The 20,956-nt window shown below is 36.4% G+C and overlaps 1 protein-coding gene across 1 annotated transcript in view; it reads left to right on the plus strand.

Moving 5' to 3' along the window:
- Window positions 1-20,956, plus strand: part of ME1 (malic enzyme 1) — a 191,385-nt gene that overhangs the window by 28,031 nt on the left and 142,398 nt on the right. Inside the window, exons 2-3 of the mRNA XM_047102453.1 lie at window positions 1,688-1,821; window positions 5,869-6,018. Of these exons, the coding sequence (XP_046958409.1) occupies window positions 1,688-1,821; window positions 5,869-6,018 (284 nt within the window). The remainder of the gene's footprint in view (window positions 1-1,687; window positions 1,822-5,868; window positions 6,019-20,956) is intronic.

Here is a 20,956-nt window from a genome sequence, read left to right on the forward strand (position 1 = left end):
GTTGGGCCAGCCACAGCTGAACACTATGGATTATCATTAGGAAAGGGCCCATCGAGCTCCTGGGGAACAGAACAGCTCCACAGGACCCCCAACTGAACTTGTAACAATGGGGCATTTGCAGTCATAAGAGTGGCTGCTAGTGGAGAAAAATAATCTGGAAACTGGACACCACCTGTGCTGATAGCACTTGGGAGACCTTCTGCTGAGAAGTCAAGATTGTATACAGCTTCTCATTCTGGAGGTTCTGGAGCCATCACTCCCAGCTAGCCCTTGTAGGCAACTTAGAGTGCTCCACTATGTGTCATTCAGTGGACTAATTTATTTGACTTTCTTCAGTCTGTTCCCTGACCCAGAAGTTTAATTAAACATAAGGCTTTTTCATCAGTGACATGAATAAATGGGCCTATTAATATAAAAAATAAGAAGAAAGAAAGAGTTGCTCATCTGTTGACCTCCTTCACCTACTTTCTGAGGTTCAATGTGTTCATTTCTCAACAGTCAGGGTCTGTCATCTACCTCTGGGATGAACCAAATTGTCTTTTCCCCTGCGTAATAAACCTTCTAAAGACTTAGGAATCACTGTTCTACCATTGCAAGAAACTTTCAGGGGCAGAGGAGGATGGCTGTAGAATCACCCAATACAAAGTCAGTGGACACATGTCTACCCATCCAAGCTGTCTTAAGAAGCGTCAGTAATGGTCATAATGAGTGAACCCAACCATCATCATTTTGGTGCACTTTTGCCAGACCCAGAGAAACAGTTGTCAGTCTAGTCAAAGAAGTGTTTTGGGCTTCGGTAGCCCCAGGAGGAGTCATCTCCAGGGGAATGGCTCATCCCATTCTTCCAGATTAATGACTACTGGGGTTTCCCTGCTAATACTTCCCCTCTTATTATATTCCAGCAAATCTCTTCAGTCCATTCTGGGTTTTTGTATCAGCCCATCAGTTATATTTTGTTACTTATTTTTGAGCTTCATGTTTTTTACAGTCAGTGTTCATGTAAACAGATAACATAGTATAAAATAATAGGGTTCTAATGGACATACTGGCTGAGTCTGGAGAGGCTTTAGAGAGGCATTAGAGAGGAGGGAGCATTTAAGGTCAGGCTTGAAGGACAGAGAAGCAGAGAAAAATTTTTGTCCGTGGTGTCATGAAAGAATAAAAGGGTGTGGTATGTTTAGGCAATGGTGAGAAAGTTTGTGTAGCTAGAAATGTAATAAGAACAGTAAGAGATAGTTTGGGGGAGCAGTGTTGGGTGTCTCAATTATATATAAGGGATTTCCTGATCTATTTTATAGGTTGAGGAACAGCAGGTCATAGGTGGTTCATAATTTTAAAATGTTCATAATTTAAAAATCTCTTGTAACTCCTATTCATTTATATATTTAATGACAGTAATAATATTTATGTCTTTCATTTGCATATCTTCACATCATTTTCTCCATTACCTAATTTCAAACCTCAAATATGAATGACACAGACCTGAAAATATTATAGTACTCTAATATACAAAGATGAGGAAACTGAGGTATTGAGAGATTACACAGTTGGATGGCCTTGTTTAGGCAATACCAGATGTTCTGATTTTTAATTCCATATATTTGTTGGATTTTAAGTGTGTGTACATCTATAGTTTTTGGTTATTATTCCCTTTAAATTACTGTTTGTTTGTTTTTTTCCTCCATAGGACTTGGCTTTTACCCTGGAAGAGAGACAACAATTGAATATTCATGGATTGTTGCCACCTTGCTTCATCAGTCAGGATATCCAGGTTCTTAGAGTAATTAAAAATTTTGAGCGTCTGACCTCTGACTTTGACAGGTAACATATTCCTGAAGATGATTTTTATGTTTCTCTTAGGCAGTTGTTTATTTTTTTATTGGATGAGGAAGTTAAAATATTTAGTGATTTGGACAGAGTAGTCAAGTTTGAGAAGAATTTGCCTAGAAATACAATGATGTTTTTAAAAAAAATTACCTTTAGTAGCAGCATTTGAATAATATAAAATTTTCTTTTCTAAACTATATCCTCAGAGAGACCACTTTTCTCTTGTGATCAAGTGGTTGCTATAAAGGTGAATTATCAGGAAATGCTATTCTAAAATATATGTATTTTTTATTTTGAGATAGAGTGTGAGCAGGGGAGGGGCAGAGAGAGAGAGGGGACAGAAGATCTGAAGCAGGCTGTGAGCTGTCAGCACAGAGCCCGACAGGGGGCTCAAACTCATGAACCGTGAGATCATGACCTGAGCTGAATCGGATGTTTCATTGACTGAGCCACCCAGGCACCCCAGGAAATGCCATTCTAGACAGAGCAAAACAGGTCATAGTGGCTTTTAGTCAGACTTTAAGTTCATTGTAGATAAAAGCATACTTTTTCAACTTCCAAGCTTGGTTCTGACACTACTGCAGATTTGGGTCACTTACTTTTAGAATTCAGTTTCTGTGTCTGCACAAAGGTGAAAGTAATGTTTTCCCTACCTTTGGAATTAGAGAGCCCTTGGTTGGAATTCTGGCTGTATTTCATGAGCAGTGGGGCCTTGAGCAAATTGCTGCAGCCACTGCCATGACCACTGTACATGCCTGGCCCTGTGCTTTTGACCTGGCCCTTTCTTAATAAGGTGCTGAAACCCTCCAAACCTCAGGTTTTTCATTTGTGGATTAAAAGAAGTGACAGTTCTTTGAAAATATTGCTGCAAAGGTTAGAAGAGGTAGCAGACCAGTACCTAGTAAGTATTTGTATTAGGGTTCTCCAGAGAAAAAGTACTAACATATATATAACATACATAACCTACTGGTTCTATATAGATTGATTGATTGATTGATTGATTGATTTTAAGGAATTGGCTCACATGATTATGGAGCCGAGGTAAGTCCTAAATCCGTAGGCTGACTGGCAGGCTGGAAACCAAGGGGAGAGTTGCAGTTCGAATCCAAAGGCAGTCTTTGGCAGGATTCCTTTCTGCCGTGGGGTTGAAGAGATTAATAATAATAATAATGAAGTAGCAGTCCAATTTCCCTTTGGTAGTCAGGATCAATCACCCCATCCCAACCCACCCCAAAAGAAAAGTAATTCTTTTCTTTGCTTGTTGATTCAGAGGCATATGGTGCCCAGAGTGGCTAGCAGTGGTTTTAACTTCCAGTTCAGTGAAATCATTGTCTCCTGGTAGAAACATTCCTCCCTTTGGAACTAAGACTTCTAGGCTGGCAGAGCATAAGTTCACAGGGACAGGAAGCAGAAATTTTGTTAGTCACCGGAATGGGGGGGGGGTCATAGTGGTGCCACTTTTATTTCCATCCTTTGGTTCGTTGACCTGTGAATCCTGGCTATAGGAGAAATAGCACCATATATTGGACACTGATTCAGAGTATAGCTAGCATTCTGGAGAACCTTGCCCCAGCTTTGCAAGGTGTTGCCACTTACCTCGTACTGTAACTGAGTCACCAGAAGGCCATTCTACCATTCTGTCAAGCCAGCTGCTTCAGGATGGTGGGAAACATGGTAAGACTAGTGAATTCCAAGAACATGGGCCCATTGCCACATTTCATTTGCTCTCATTTGAAGTAAGTTCCTTGATTAAAAGAAATATTGTGTGGAATACCATAGTGGTGTTTAAAGCATTCTATAAATCTGTGGATTGTAGTTTAGCCAGAGGTATTCCGTGCAGAGAAGGCAAATTTGTATCCATAGTAAGTGCCTATTCCAGTTAAAAAAAAAAAAAAGCACCACCCCTCCATGATGGAAGCAGTCCAGTGTAATCAGCTTGCTACCACGTAGCTTGCTGGTCATCCCTTGGAATGGTGCCATATCAGGTGCCCAGCATTGGTCTCTTCTGCTGGCGCATGGGGTACTCAGCAGTGTCTGTAGTTAGATTGGTCTGGTGAGTGGAAGTTCATGTTGCTGAGCCCATGGATAACCTCTATCACTGCCATGGCTACTTTTCATGAGCCCATGAGCTTCCCAGGGGCAGCTGAGGAAGGAAGCTGATCCATTTGCCTAATGTGTATGTTTGCTGTTTCTTGAACTCCTTTACAATCTCTTTCATTTGTTCTGTTAGTCTTTCCTTCAGACTCAAATGTTTTTACTTTACATTCTTTTCCTGGGCCATTTACCTCTACCGTGTAAGAGCTAGTCACGTTCATGTTTTTACCATAGACTGTTCCTCAAGTATTTATTGAACATCGGCTCAGTGTCAGGTGCTCTTTCAGACGTTAGGATTATAGACAATGATCTCTGCCCTCATGGAACTTAGGTAAATTATTTTTAAAAATTATTAAATACTAAATAGTAAAATAATAAATTAGTATGCTAGAAATTGACAGGTGCTAATGGAAAAAAATAGGATAAGAGGGGCTGAGAATATTGAGGGATGGTATGGTTAGTTTGCATTATTATATTGTCATATTGATCAGGATAGACTTCATTGAGAAGATGACTTATGAGTGAATAATCAAAGGCAATGAGGTGATTAGCCATGAGGAAATCTGGGAAACAGTGTTCTTCACCTGGTATGTTCCAGGATCAGCAGGGAGACTTATGTCGGGATCAGAATGAGCTTGGGGAATATGGTAGATTGGGAGGGGAAGTTAGCAAGGTAATGGAGGACAGTTTCCGAATGGCTTTGAAGGCCACTATAGGACTTTGGTGTTATTCTGAGTGAAATGGGGAGCCATTCAAGGTTTTAAGTAGATCAACAAGACCTGATCTATTTTTCAAGAAGATTGTCTGCAACGTTGTGAATAGAATGTAGACTGGAAGAATATTTAGGAGACTAATACAATAATAATAATTATTAATACAAGAGATTAGACCCAGGATGGTAGCAATGAAGGTGTGTAGATTTTGGGAATATATTAAGGGTAAAGCCAACTTAATTTCCTAATATATCAGAGATGAGTGTTAGCTTTCAGAGAAGAGGAGGAAGCAGCAACGAAACAGGAAAGGAATAACCAGTAAGACAGGAAGAAAACCAAGAACAGTATGATGGCCCAGAAATCAAGTAAAAAGAGTATATTGAGCTCTAAGGAAAGACACCTGTGTCAAATATTTTGAAGGGTAAAATAAAATGAGGTCTGAGAATTGATCACTGATTCAGCAGTGATGATTTCCACATAACTAAATCAGTTTTAGCTTGGCCGAAAGTCATCATCTTCAAATGTTACAGGGATTGGTGTAACCCATCTGTTTGCCAAACATTAGAATCCTTGTATCTCTGGCTCCAAATTTTGTGCATTTTCAAGTCTTCTGGTGAATGAAAATGAACCTAAAAAGTATGGTAAGGCTGTTAAGTGCAATTTTGCAAGACTATTTTAAGTTGTACTCAGCGGTTTGGGTGTTATTCTATGAATTCTCGAAGGTTACAGGTAACATAATAAGGTTGGTGTTTAGAAAGGTAACTCTGGGTTAGAAATGCCTCTAGAAAGAAAAAGGACATTTGATAAAATGATAAGAAAAGTCTCTTGAACTTGTCTACCTTAGTAATTTTTAGAGTCACTGTTTATTCCTTATTGTCTACTTTTCATTTCCCTTGGTTATTCAGTACTACAAGTTAAAAGATGAAGTCTATTTACTTAATATTTAAATTCTATCTATAGTGGCATTTTCATTTTAAAATAGGGATAAAATCTTTCCAGGTATTAAATAAACCTGCTGTTTCAGCAATGATTTTAATGTTTGAATAAACCTCACTCAGGTTCATGGTTCTTCATTCTTTGAGGTGTTTAAGAATATTTCTAAAGTCGTTTTTGATCAGATGTTTTCTTTATGACCTAAAAAGTACTTAATACTTTGTTGAAAAATGGTTAAAAATCTAAGCAGCTATTTCATGATTTGTTGGAATATAGATCTCATTATGTCCAATTTCCACAGGTATCTTCTCTTAATGGATCTTCAAGATAGAAATGAAAAACTCTTTTACAGAGTGCTAATGTCTGACATTGAGAAATTCATGCCTATTGTCTATACCCCCACTGTGGGTCTGGCTTGCCAGCAATATAGTTTAGCATTTCGGAAGCCAAGGTATGTAAACTTTCATTTTAAAAACACTTGAGTCTTTATTTTTTTGTAAAGGTTTTATAATAATTAAGAAATTATTGAATGGAAGTTAATTTTGGAAAAATTGAAATCAAATTTCATTTAAAAGAACTTCAGATATAAATATGTGTAAACATTAAAAAATATAGTATTATTTTTCTAGATTTAAGATCATGGGAAAGCATTATAAGCCAATTTAGGTTTCCTTTTATAGACAATAAATGAACTTGTTTTTTATTTGGGAAGAAAGTAATTGACCATAATTAAGCTTGACTTTGAAATGTTAATTAACACTATTTTCTATACATATTAGAAGTTAAAACAAGGATTCCAAATTTTTCTGAAAATGAATACATTTTCTAAATTAAGAGTTGGCATTAAAGTAGCTCTTTAAGAAAAATAAATTAGCTCTTTTGTTGATTTTCCTTAAGTGAAATATTAGTCACCTTTAAAGTTGTGTAAAATATAGAATATAATTTTTCTAAATCCAGAGCTTTATTTTATTAATTATATTACTTTAAATACTTTGAAGCAGGACGCATTTGAAATAAATAATAAATAATACTTTTTTTTTTTTAATTTTTTTTTTTTTTCAACGTTTATTTATTTTTTGGGGGGACAGAGAGAGACAAAGCATGAACAGGGGAGGGGCAGAGAGAGAGGGAGACACAGAATCGGAAACAGGCTCCAGGCTCTGAGCCATCAGCCCAGAGCCTGATGCGGGGCTCGAACTCACGGACCGCGAGATCGTGACCTGGCTGAAGTCGGACGCTTAACCGACTGCGCCACCCAGGCGCCCCAATAAATAATACTTTTAACAGCAGCAAAATCAAAAGCTCAAGTTGAATATATTTATGCTTCAGAACTTATAGTTCTGAATTTAAAGATAAAAAATGTTTGTAAGTTTATACCACAAGTAAAAAAGCTTATTAAAAGAACTGCCAATGGGGCGCCTGGGTGGCTCAGTCGGTTAAGCGTCCGACTTCAGCTCAGGTCACGATCTCGCGGTCCGTGAGTTCGAGCCCCGCGTCGGGCTCTGGGCTGATGGCTCAGAGCCTGGAGCCTGCTTCCGATTCTATGTCTCCCTCTCTCTCTGCCCCTCCCCCGTTCATGCTCTGTCTCTCTCTGTCTCAAAAATAAGTAAAAAACGTTAAAAAAAAAAAATTAAAAAAAAAAAAGAACTGCCATTGAAAGGAGTGTTCCAAAGGTAATATCTGAAACTTAGATTGAATATGTGGATTTCCCATAGATAATATTGGTAATATTTAACACACTTGTGTCATGTTATTCTTTGTATAAAGAATTGACCCCATCATCCCTTGTATAAAGAAAATAATTAGATAAATATCTGTAGATGGTCTGTTAAGTTACATTAATAGCATATATCTATATTGCATTTATGAAACAGCTGTATTAACAGTGGATACATATTTTATTAATAGAGCAAGAGTTAGAATTTAGCTGGTAATTGTATTGTGAAGAATAATTTTGGGGGGTATAGAAGTATATTTATTTTTTAATCATACAAACAATATATCTTCATTATTGAAAAAATGAGAAAATACAAATATGTAGAAGGGAGAAATGCTTTGGAAATACCTAATGTCATTATACCAGAGAACCTTTAAATTCACACAAATATATAGTGTTTTCCTTACACAAAGATCATACTATATAAGCTCTTCCTTATCTGTCTTCTCTCAATGACATGAACATCTCTCCATGTCTATAAAGTGTGTTTCTAAAAATAGTCTTCATAAAAGCATAAGTGTGTAACACTCGGCTGTTTTAAAATGTAATTTAAGCATATTTTTTGAAATTGTAACTGTTTGGGATATACTGAGAAATGCTAACTATAAGAGATGTAGAGGAGCATAACTCAAAGGATTTGGGTTGAAGTTGACATAGAAGTCCCAATAGCAACAATTACTTTTTGTGCATTTAGTATACATTAGATGATTTTCTAAGGGCTGAGCATACATTGGTACACCTATAAATCTAAGAGCAGAAAAGATAGGGAGATAAAAAATAAGTGAACTGTCTAGGATGTTGGAAGGTAATAAATATTAGACAAACTAGGGCAGGAAAAGGGCATTTGGAGCGTCCATCGCTCAGTGGGGGGGTAGTTGCACCTTTAAATAAAGTGGACAGTGTAGGGCCTCATTGGAAAATGATACCATAGTAGTGAGGGGGGCAGTCATGTAGATATAAAAGGAAACATGTGCCAGGCCCTAAGTGGGAACATGCCTGGGGTCAAGAAGTAGCATAGAGGCCAGTGCGCTGGTGATGTGAGAGAGAGGAGAGTGGTAGGTGAAGTCACTGGTATAACGTAAATGAGAGAGCACAGAACCTGTAGTTTCTTGGAGGCTAAAGAACATTAGCTTTTACTAGTAGTCGAATGGATAGAAGAACCAGATGGCCTGGGTAGCAGGCTATTGTAAACCCAGTGAGAGAGAATGGTGTCCAGATTAGGCCAGCATTACAGTTAGGGGTGATGGAATTATTCTGCATAGATCAAGAAAGTCATGAGGGTTTCCTGTTGGATTGGAGGCTTCCTAGAGCAGTGGTTAGAAGTGGGCTCTGGAGTAGATTGCCTATATTTTCGTACTTGGTTTTGCTACTTGTTTTAGTCTTGAATACATTATTTATCCTTTGTGTGTCTTAGTTTCCACCTCTGTGACATGGGGATTAAGCTGCAGCCCACCATCCTTTATCTACATTTAAAAAATTTAAATTTGGGATAAAACCTGATGTGTCTGAACCCATTTGGTGGGAAGTGGAACTGAATTTATATAAGGGTATTTATAGTATTTATCTGACTTAGTGTTATCTGTTTTTCTTTAGAGGTATTAATATATTGATTATAGGGTGCTTGCCAGAAATAAATAAATTGATAGATTGAAGGAAGGGGAAGAGGAAGAGATGGGGCAGGAGGTAGCAGAGCATTTGTAACAAAATGCTCACAAATGTTGAATCTTGGAGATATTCATCTTATTATTCTTCCAACTTACGTACAGTATTTGAAATTTAGGTAAAGGAATGCTTTACTAACAGAGAAAGTAAAGTTCCTAAAACTATTTATATATGATATTTATATATGATCTATATATTTATATAAATAAATATATATATAATCATATTTATATATGGTTGCTTTATGGCAGTTTCCTTTCATGTTAATTTTAATGTGTAGATCTTGCTAAACTTTTGATGATTTTGAAGTTTTTAATGGAATCATTCTCCTGGCTTCTCTTAGGACTGTAAAGAAAGGAACCTGTTTGAAAATGTGTTATGTGGGATATATTTAGACATTGTATTTAATTGGACAGGAAACTGTTATTGTGTTTGAATAATAATGGATCTTTCAGGCCTCATTTAGCATATAGATTATTTTTTAAAGCCAAAATTGACAAATGTCTATTTAATCTTTCTTACTGCAACAGCAAGTATTGTAAGACATTCAGAAAATGAACAGGAGGATTTCTCTTGTTATATTTACTTTGTATAATTGGGGGTAGCAATTAGGAACATAATAAGTGAAAGTTAAGAGATAATAGTATAAGTACTGAGCTTAATACAATTGCAAACAGGTATATCTTTGATCTCATACTTTCTAATATATCTTAACCATATTGATGCAGGCTGGCTGGGTCCAAGGACCCAGAGGGAGGTCCCGTAGGACCAGCCAGGAGGGTTCTTGGCTTCCTGCAGGATAAAAATCAAACTTTCCAAGAGGAAGTAAAAGAGAGTTTTTTAAGGTATGCAGAGTGTGTAGATATGGACAGAGTGTCTGGGAGACTGAGAAAGGAAGGAAGAGTGAACCTCGTCTTTGCTTGGGGCCTGGAGTTTTTATTGAGGATGGTGGTCTGGTGCCCAGATCTTGTCAGTAATCCAAGAATGAAGAGTATTTAGGTATTCTCCATAAGTCACTTGTGCCCTGCAGCCAGGGGTCTTGAGTCAGTGGTCTTGGAAAACATTCGTGATGACCCTGCCCGGTCACTCCTTCAGTGTTATCTATTGTGCTCAAAGTCTCCGAAGAAATCATTAAATCCTTGACCTTTGCAAGGAAGACATACATTATGTGTTCTATGAGGTGTGTGTAGGGTGGTGGGGCATAGGTCCTAGCAAGAGTAGAAGCAGAAAAAAAGAGAAAAAAGTCAAGAGTGAATAAAGCAGTTTTTCATGGGCCCTTTGAGTTTCCCTGTCTCAATATGATACTTTTCTATGACTAGATATTTTTCATTTTAAATATGGCATTAAAATCTGGCTAGGTATCCAAAAATAAGTTCTTATATGAATAATTCTGCCAACATATTTTTTCCTAAGGTATGATGCTGGATTATCCATTTATTGGTCTTCTGTGGAATTTCTTTTTTCTTTGGCATAGATACTTTGGGTTTTTCAAAATGTTGTGGATAATGATTTTTAAAAATGTCGAGTTTGTTTGGATTATCTTGTTCCCATGTACCCATAACATTTTAATTCTTGCAGAATTTTCAGTATTTGGTATTGCAATATGCTTATGTCAGCATATACAATTGTGGCTAATTTGTAGATAGAGGTGATTTTTGGAGCTAGACATGATTCTTTTTGTATTTTTGCAGAATGCTGAGCCTACTGTGTTACTTGAATTACTTGTATTCTGTAAAACTTTTTTTTAAAAGAAAAATTTAATGCAAATTGATAATGCAGGTATACATAAAGAATCGCTAAAGCAGATTTATGTAATTTCTTTGGAAATATTTTTACCTGTTTTATTTTACACTGCATTTTCCAAGAATCCTCTCTTTCTCTTCTGAGCTCTTATTAGCTACATATCATTTTACCATGCCTTTGGCAATTAATCATGTGTCTTCTTTTGATATTTCTAATGTTCTATCAAAGTACTCTTGGTCTGTTTTTATTTTACTTTTTAATTTATTTTTTATTGACATATAATTGACATAACATTATATTAATTTCAGGTGCACAACATAATGATTTGATATTTGTGTATTGTGAAATGATCACCACAATAGTTTTAGTTAAAATCCATCACCATACATGGTTATAAAAAAATTTTTTTTCTTGTGATGAGAACTTTTTTTTTTTAACATTTATTCATTTTTGAGACAGAGAGAGACAGAGCATGAATGGGGGAGGGTCAGAGAGAGGGAGACACAGAATCTGAAACAGGCTCCAGGCTCTGAGCTGTCAGCACAGAGCCCAACGCGGGGCTCGAACTCACAGACCATGAGATCATGACCTGAGCCGAAGTCGGCCGCTTAACCGACTGAGCCACCCAGGCACCCCTGATGAGAACTTTTAAGATCTATTCTCTTAGTAGCTTTCAAATGTGCATTTTTATTATATGCAGTATTATTAACTGTAGTCACCATGCTGTACATTACATCCCGTGACTTATTTATTTTATAACTAGAAATTTGTACCTTTTCAACCTTTTTACCCACTTCACCTACTTCCTGTCCCCCATGTTTGGCAATCACAATCTGCTCGATCTGTGAGCTCAGTTTTTTTTTCTCTTCTTGGTCTTTCTTGTTGGTTTTTTACTATTTATTTGTTCCCAACTAGATTGTAAGCATCTAGAGAGAAGGGATCATATTGTATAAATTATTCCTCTATTTCCCACGCTTTTAAGCTTAGTGCCTGGGTAGTGCTGAATATGTTATTTGGTACCTCCTAGAAATAGCAACTTAATATTACTCGATTCATTCATTCTCATAACAAAGCATAAAATACTGGTATGTTCTTTATTTCTCCTACTCTTTAAACATATTATTCTAACAGGTAAATTTTCATAAAGAATTGATTTGAAAGAAATTGGACTTACTCTGAGCAATCAGGCTATGAGGAAGTAAAATTTTGTTTACATACAGACAATACAACTGTAAACTTCTATAATCTTCCTTTCAGCTACTCATTTTTATCTAGTAGATCACTGATACGATTTTGGTAAAAAGGATGAGCTAACAAAAAGGTTTGATGATGGTTTTTTGTTTTGTTTTGTTTTGTTTTTTATTTATTTTTTATTTATTTATTTTTTATATGAAGTTTATTGACAAATTGGTTTCCATACAACACCCAGTGCTCATCCCAAAAGGTGCCCTCCTCAATACCCATCACCCACCCGCCCCTCCCTCCCACCCCCCATCAACCCTCAGTTTGTTCTCAGTTTTTAACAGTCTCTTATGCTTTGGCTCTCTCCCACTCTAACCTCTTTTTTTTTTTTTCCTTCCCCTCCCCCATGGGTTCCTGTTAAGTTTCTCAGGATCCACATAAGAGTGAAACCATATGGTATCTGTCTTTCTCTGTATGGCTTATTTCACTTAGCATCACACTCTCCAGTTCCATCCACATTGCTACAAAAGGCCATATTTCATTTTTTCTCATTGCCACGTAGTATTCCATTGTGTATATAAACCACAATTTCTTTATCCATTCATCAGTTGATGGACATTTAGGCTCTTTCCATAATTTGGCTATTGTTGAGAGTGCTGCTATGAACATTGGGGTACAAGTGCCTCTTGCACTGTTGGTGGGAATGCAAATTGGTGCAGCCGCTCTGGAAAGCAGTGTGGAGGTTCCTCAGAAAATTAAAAATAGACCTACCCTATGACCCAGCAATAGCACTGCTAGGAATCTACCCAAGGGATACAGGAGTATTGTTTTGTTTTTTAAAAAGGCATTTCCAAAGTTTGATCTGACTAGTACCGTTGCTTGGTTTGCCAGAAATTATGGTGAAAAAAGCATTCAGTGCTCAAATTAATTGAAGAAAACCTGAATTGGCTGAAATTAAACAGGATTCTTTACTGTAAGATTTTTGGAGTGATACCTATTTTGCAAGTTTTGGAGGGTGGTGTTAGATTTAACATAGTTAATATACCTTGCATAATTCTTGGCACAAAGTAGTGTCCCCAGGTAGTGGTTGTTACAACTGATATTATTATAACTCCCAGGATGATGATGATGATGATGATGATGATGATGATGATTTTGATGATGATGATATTTTTTAACGTTTATTTATTTTTGAGAAACAAAGAGTATGAGCAGGGAAGGGGCAGAGAGAGAGGAAACACAGAATCTGAAGCAGGCTCCAGGCTCCGAGCTGTCAGTACAGAGGCCGATGCAAGGCTCAAACTCACGAACTGTGAGATCATGACCTGAGTCAAAGTTGGATACTTAATCAACTGAGCCACTCAGGTGCCCCGTAACTCCCAGGTTTCTTGATAACTCAGTGGATGGTGGTATCATTCACCAAGTTTCAGAGTAATGGAATATGTTTGTAAGGGAGATAGTTCTTTTCAGGACATGGTGAATTTAAATGTCTGTGGGACTTCCAAGTAGGGAAGTCTAGTTGGCAATTAAATGTATGGACCTGGAACTTAGTAGATAGTATAGTTAAAGCTCCTTGTATTTTAACTCCCACATTATGTATGCTACATAGATGGTACCTGTTTTGATTTTGACAATGGCAAAGGTTATCAACAAGACTAATTGTCAGAGAGTCAGTCAATAAGATGTTCTATTTTTTTTACTTTATATTTCCCCAGAATATTCTTAAAGAAATGCACGAAAGGAAATATTAAGATGAACCGAAACAAAATACTAAAATAGTTTTTCAACACTTATAGTTTGTTTGTATATATATTTCCTTCACAATTCCAAAAAGGACTTGTAGTGTTTGTTATTTAAAATACGAGGACTAAGCTTTTATTACCCCAAGTTCAATTTTATATGAAGACAAATACCTAGTAATATAGAAACAGTTAAAACCATGACCATAATTAGACCGTGATTAGAAATGGAGATTGTTTACTCATATGGAAACATAGTTTTTGCAGATGTGCTGGAAGTTCAGCAAGTGTTGTAGTCTTATAGGGTGAGAGTCTTGGTTTTGATGGGAATCAATGTAAAAACAAACCTTCCCAGAGCTAATACTGCTTTAACCCAATAATGTTCTTATTCTGTAGTGCAGATTATAACTATAATAACTATCATTGAACAATTTAGAATGGACGCTTTCATATTCTTTTTAAATTTTCTCATGTTAGATCTACCTGCTTTTAAAAAAATTTTTTTAAATTCTTGTTTATTTTTGAGAGAGAGAGAGAGAGAGAGAGAGAGTGCGAGACAGAGTGTGAGCAGGGGAGAGGCAGAGAGAGAGGGAGACCGAGAATCTGAGGCAGGCTCTAGGCTCCGTGCTGTCAGCACAGAGCCTGACACGGGGCTTGAATTCACAAAACGTGAGATCATGACCTGAGCTGAATGAAGGCAGGCGCTTAGCCAAGTGAGCCACCCAGGCGCCCCTACCTGGTTTTCTTAAATGTAATCTATTTTTGTGATGTCCTATATAGCTGTATGATGGGAATTTCACTTTATTAAGCTATAAATACTTAAGTACCTCAGTAATTTATAAATCAAGCGTTTAATTTGCTTATGGGAAAGAAATATGGTTTCACAGACAGTTTTAATAACTATTGGTGAAATGTTCAACCCTTGAAGTAAGGCTGTGGCACTTTTCAATAATTTAATGCTATCTGGTTGTTACTGAACCATTGTGATGTAAACAGCCAAGTGATCTAGGGCCCAGAGGTTAATAGATATCTCTTGCTGTCCCAGATCCCCTCAGTGTCAGCACTGTAGGGTGTCTGGGAAGGGGTGAGAGCAGGTTATACCCCTATAAGAGGTCCTGGATACAAGAGGCGCCCAGGAAGATCAGGGCTATTCTTTTTTTTTTTTTATTATTTTTTTATTTTTTTAACGTTTATTTATTTTTGGGACAGAGAGAGACAGAGCATGAACGGGGGAGGGGCAGAGAGAGAGGGAGACACAGAATCGGAAACAGGCTCCAGGCTCTGAGCCATCAGCCCAGAGCCTGTGACGCGGGGCTCGAACTCACAGGCCGCGAGATCGTGACCTGGCTGAAGTCGGACGCCTAACCGACTGCGCCACCCAGGCGCCCCAAGACCAGGGCTATTCTTGATTGGATTTGGCTTTCTTCAGTTAAGCGACTTCAGAATCTTTAAAAAAATGTAGGCAACTTTTGAGAATCAGGGAATATTTTTGCCTTTAAACTCTGGTTTAGTTTGTAATTTTTATCTTTTACTGGATTAGGATTTTCTGTATCTCTAGAGACTCAAATAGTTGATGTTTAAGAGAGTAACTCATTTTTTAATGTTTCTACAAATCATTTTAATGTTTGATGTTAATAAACTTTTCCACCATTTACCTACAATAATAAACCTTTGATTTTGATTTATACTTATTTCAGAATATTCTTTTATTAATTGATCTCCTTTCCCTTGAAATAGGCCTAATATTTGCATCTATTCCACTTTAAAGTATGAGAAAAAGCACTGTATATTGGAATTTTTTTTTCAAAGATTTGAAACAAGTTAGATGGAATGTCTGGACTAGTTCAAATCTCTTACCTGTTAATTCAGCTGATTTTTTAGAGATAATTATTTGCAAAATTATGATTTTCTTGAACTAGTAATTCAAATTAACTTTTGTTTCTGAGCAGACTAAATGCGATATTTAAGAAAATGTGTATGTGACTTGTGCTAAACAGGAGTTGAGGTAGAGAATCCTATATCTTAAGTGCTGGAAATTCAGTGTGTGCCCAGAGGTGGTTTAAGATTCCAGACTTTCTTTTTTCCTAAGTATTGCCATAATTAGGAAAAATTTAGAGAATGGAAAAAATGTAGGCATGATTCAACATTAATTCTTCCTATCAAGATCTAAGGATTGTCTAAGTGTATGCAAAGACATATAAATCTCTTCAGCAAGGCAGTGAAACTTATCTTTTACTGTAAAAGACCCTTAAAAGTGTAAAGTAACAGTTCATCAAGTCTCCATATTCATGTAGAGATTTTAAATGTGGAAAACTTGAATGGAAATGTAAGTTTAGGATCCAAAAATAACTCTGCTACAATCCGTGTGGTACATCCAGGTGTTTTGATTTAAATTTATACACAGCATACAGAGAATTAAGAAAATTGCCAAGTTTTATCTCCAGCAGTATTTATGAAAATATATTAATTAGGGCATCATTATGTATTTTTAAGAAGGGTTATAAATCAGTGTTGTTATTACTAAGAATAAAGTTTTTTTTTTTTTCAAATGCAGGCAATAGTTCTTTATATAACATCATGTCAAGAATATTGCATTTAGTTTGGATGCCATTCTTTTCAGGGTCGTTGGCAAACAGACACGAGTGACCAAAGCAATAAGAGTTATAACTTGTCATATTAGAAAGGGCTGGTGAAAATAGAAATATTTAAACTAAAAGAGGAAACTTGAAAGGGATATAGCTAACTCTTCAATTATTTGAAAGATTTTCATGTGGAAAAGAAGTATAAACTTGCATGGTCTAGCCCCCAAGTGTAGAGCTAAAATCAGAGGATGGACATTATATTACAGGGATATAGATTTAATTTCAATGTAAAGGAAGATTTTTCTGATAATTGAACTGTCATTAGAATAAACTTCCTTACTCTCCATCATTGGAAATACTTACATGGTTTGGATAATCTGTTGGTGATATATTATAAATCAGATTTTTGCATTGAGTGTGATTATAAAGTAGTTGAATTCTAAGGTCACTTTTAACTAGAAAATTCAATGAACTTTTAAAAGAGCAGCCTACAAATGAATAATTCCTAGGTGCTTGGAACATCTCACAACTAACTCACACCTCATTTCAAAAAACCCTTTCTAATTCAGAAAGTTTTTTGGTGACCACTTTAATCATAATTTTAGGAATTATTTAAAATAGTATGTTTTGAAGCAAGGATTTTAAACAGATTTACAGTGATTTGATGACACATCTCATCAAAATTCCTACTCCTTCACCCAAACACACAAACACATGTCAGTTTACACAGCTGTATCCTGGCTACAATGTTTTGATTTCAAAATTTCTCCAGTTTTAATGGATAAAAAGTTTAATGTTGACATTTTCTTACTTGAAGTAATTACATCTTCTGATCTAATCTTTTCTGTAGTTTTTTTTTTTTTTTTCAGACTATTTGTTTTTCTGTATATGCTTTCAAAGTCTTGGATATATATATTTAAACTTAGTTATAGTTTAGCTAGTAGAGGCATTATTAGGAAGAATTTTCTTTAAGGTGATGTTTCTACCTCCCCTACTGGCCCCCTCTGCCCAAATCAGTAATTGAGGAGAATCGCCAGGTTAGAGTTTGCCCTTTCCAAAGTTTCCTACATGCCTCTCAGGTATGCTTCTGAAATTTGGAGATTTGTTTCTATCAGTTTTCTTTTTTGTTGTTGTTTTAAGTTTTTATTTATTTTTATTTTTGAGAGAGAGAACACAACTGGAGGAGTGTCAAAGGGAGAGGGGGACAGAGGATCCAAAGTAGGCTCTGTGTGGCCAGCAGAGAGCCCAATGCTGGGATGGAACTCATGAACCATGAGATCATGAGCTGAGCCAAAGGCAGATGGCTGAGCCACCCTGGGGCCCCTGTTTTCATCAGTTTTCTTGACAAAATAATCTATAATTATCATCTAAGAATGCTTTTATATACCTTTAAAAATGTTGGTTATTTTATACATAAGTAATTTTATAGTATAAAGTTTAACTATTTTAAAGGCAAAATCGAAATGGTCAATTTTAGCTTCATATATGTGATATGTTCACAGTAGTAAAATTTATAAAATATTTGATAGCATTCCAAATTATATAATTATCTATGAAAGTTACTGAATTTCACTTTTTTCTAAGCAAATAAATTTCTCATTTAGCAATATACGTCCTAGTCTTAATATGATTGTCTAGTGGCTGAATGAATGGCATTCATAATAATTTGGAGGCTATCATATTTTACCTATTTTACAAAAATAGTGTTGCCTTGTGAAATAAAACATTTTCACTATGAAATGAGGTAATTTATTTTAAAAGCTGAAAATGTTGTAAGAATATTATTTCCCTAATGGAAGAAGTTAATTTTTATTGACAATATGCCAAATAAATGCCATCTGTCTGTTGAATTCAGTGTTACATTAGGATTCTTTCCAGTATTTTCTACTATGGAAGGTCCTTTGGATTTTAACTATAAGAACATCGGTTACTTTGTAGTTAATTGGTATGCTCATACTAATTAAATTTTTTTAATGTTTATTTATTTTTGAGAGAGAGAGAGACAGAGCACGAGAGAGGGAGGGGCAGAGAGAGAGGGAGACAGAATCTAAAGCAGGCTTCAGGCTCTGAGCTATCAGCACAGAGCCCAGCATGGGGCTCGAACCCAGGAACCACAGATCATGACCTGAGCCAAAGCCAGATGCTTACCCGACTGAGCCACCCAGGTGTGCCCCTGCTCATACTAATTTTAAAATGAGTAGATGAATAAGAGCTTCCCTAAAATTATTTTTATGTACATTTTCATTTCACATTTATTTGGAAACAGTTGAGTTGTGGTATATTGGAGACAGAATCATTAACGTTTGGTAGTTGTTGATTTTTTCAGTCCATTCATTTTATAATTGAAAATAATCATTCCAAGGAAACTCAGTGATCACCCAGGTTGTAAGTACCAGAGCTAGGACTTGAATTTGTGTTTTCTACCCTTTAGACCTCTGTGTTAGAGCTCTCCAGAGAAACTACATCAGTTGTGTGTGTGTGTGTGTGTGTGTGTGTGTGTGTGTACAGGTTTATTTTAAGGAATTGGCTTACACAGTTTTAGGCACTGGCAAGTCCAAAATCTGCAAGGTAGGCTGACAACCTGGAGACCCAGGGAAGAGTTGATGTAGTCAAACCCAAATGTAGTCTGCTAGAAGAATTCCTTCATCCTTGGGAGGGATCATTCTTTTCTAGTAAGGCCTTCAGCTGATTAGATGAGGCCTATCTACATTATGGAGGGTAATTTGCTTTACTCAAAGTCTATAGACTTAAATGTTAATCTCACTTAAAAGTTACCTTCACACACGCACACACACACAAAATTACCTTCACAGAAACATCTAGTGTATGACCAAATGTCTAGATACCATACCTACCCAAATGGAGACAGAAAATTAACCATCACATCTTTGCATACCAGTGTTGAGTCTTTTTTATCTTAGATTGATTATGTTTTCTACTGAGGTGGTCAGAGAAGCTCCACTCTTATGTAGTTTCTTGAACGTTTCCTCTAAACTATTAAGATTATTAAGATTTGTTAATTAAGATTATTTTCCCAAATACTACAGTATATGCAAAGAATTTCATATCTTGTTTTCTAGATATATCTAATAGATATTTCATAGGAATATTGCTGAAATACAGTTTTTCTTTAAAAAGTTTCTACCACTAATTGAATTAATGACATTAATTTAACCGTTTAAACCTGGTTTGAGAAATTATCAAATAATATGGTTGATCAGTCAGTTCTTCCCAAACGTTTTTGCTTTGTTTTCTTCTTCAACTTTGCCACTTCATCAGAATCTTTTTGTTGATTCTCTATGCTCATGGTTTCTTCTCTCCTTTTCTTTAACGGAAATGTAGTAAAGTGCATGCCAGGCACTTTACTAATCTGAGTGCAAGTAAATGAAACGCATATTTCCTGTCTTTGTGGAACTTACAGGTAATATTCAAGTGAACAAAGAAATACATGAGCACAGCTTGTATTATGAAGGGTATGAACATAAGGCAGTGATAAAGAATAACAAGGGAATTTCCTTTCAGAGTGTAGTCAGAGATGTATCTCTGAGGAGACAGTATTTAAGCTGACACCTGAAGGATGAGGAGTTGGCTTGTAAAAGCCAGGGGAAAAAAAGCATTTGAGGCTGAGGAAGTAGCATGTTCAAAAGGTCTGATAGTGGAGAAGGTGGTTTGAGATGAGGTTTGAATAAGACAGGAGTCACATGCAGGGCCTTGTGGATCATGGTAGAGTTTCATTGTTATTCTTAATCCATTTGGGAAGCCATTGAAGTATTTGAAGCAGAGGAATGATTGCATTCTCTTAAAAGTTTTGAAAGATTATCCTAGCCGCTATGTGGATAAAAGATTGGAAGCGAGAGGCTAGAATGGAAATAGGAAGACCAATAAGAAGACTGTTGTGATATTGGCCCTCCTTCCATCAATCCGAATCACTGAGCAGACTTGATCCTCTTAGGATGTGGAGCAAGGAGGTCAGGCAAGTCCCTTAATCCTGCAGTGGTGGCTGTAACTTGGTGGATATACAACACGTGGTGTATTTAACTGACCCTGAAAGCATTAGCAGGAGATAAGAAGATCTGCTGTCCATAAGAATTTCTCAAGCATGCAGGCTTATGGCAGTCCATTTTATTTACAACCCAAGTCAGTACTCTTATGATCTTGTCCTTTGTCCACTGCACAAATCCATCCTGAACCAACTCTTTCTTTTCCTTCAAGGAAGAGCTAATTAGACAATGTTTATACTGCCGTAAAATACTATTCATTTCATTTCTATGCACCTATTTTTTAAATTAAAATATTATTAATGTGGGGTGGATTTCTATAACTCTGCATAGTTCAGTCTCAGCTGGATCTTCTATTCCACAGAGTTTAACTCCAGCTGTGTTCTTGGCTCCTCTCACTCTTGTGGTTGTAAGAATGTAAACACTCTGCAGCTTTATCCTCCTTATCACATATATTCTTTCCCACGTCCCCTATGAATTCATTGGCTTCACATTTTATTTCCATGAACTAAACCTAATACATTTCCCCTCTTCGATATATTTCCTTCTTAATCTGTACAACTAAGTGCAGTGATCCATTCCACCCACTAAAATGTCAGTGCTCTCTAACGTTTTCTTCTTGGTTCTGTTACTCCTCATTTTAACATCCCAGTCCCCAGGTTTCTTAACACTGTAAGTTGCAACACGACCCACTCAGTCACCTAAACCAGATACCTCAGACATAGTCAGGGTTTTCCCCTTTCCTTTTCCTTTTGAGCCTTGCCAA

This window comes from Lynx rufus, unplaced genomic scaffold (genome assembly GCF_022079265.1).
Source record: "Lynx rufus isolate CCGP_SWC_20201006 ecotype Redwood Valley unplaced genomic scaffold, mLynRuf1.p SCAF_6, whole genome shotgun sequence".
In the NCBI taxonomy this organism is placed as follows: Eukaryota; Metazoa; Chordata; class Mammalia; order Carnivora; family Felidae; genus Lynx; species Lynx rufus.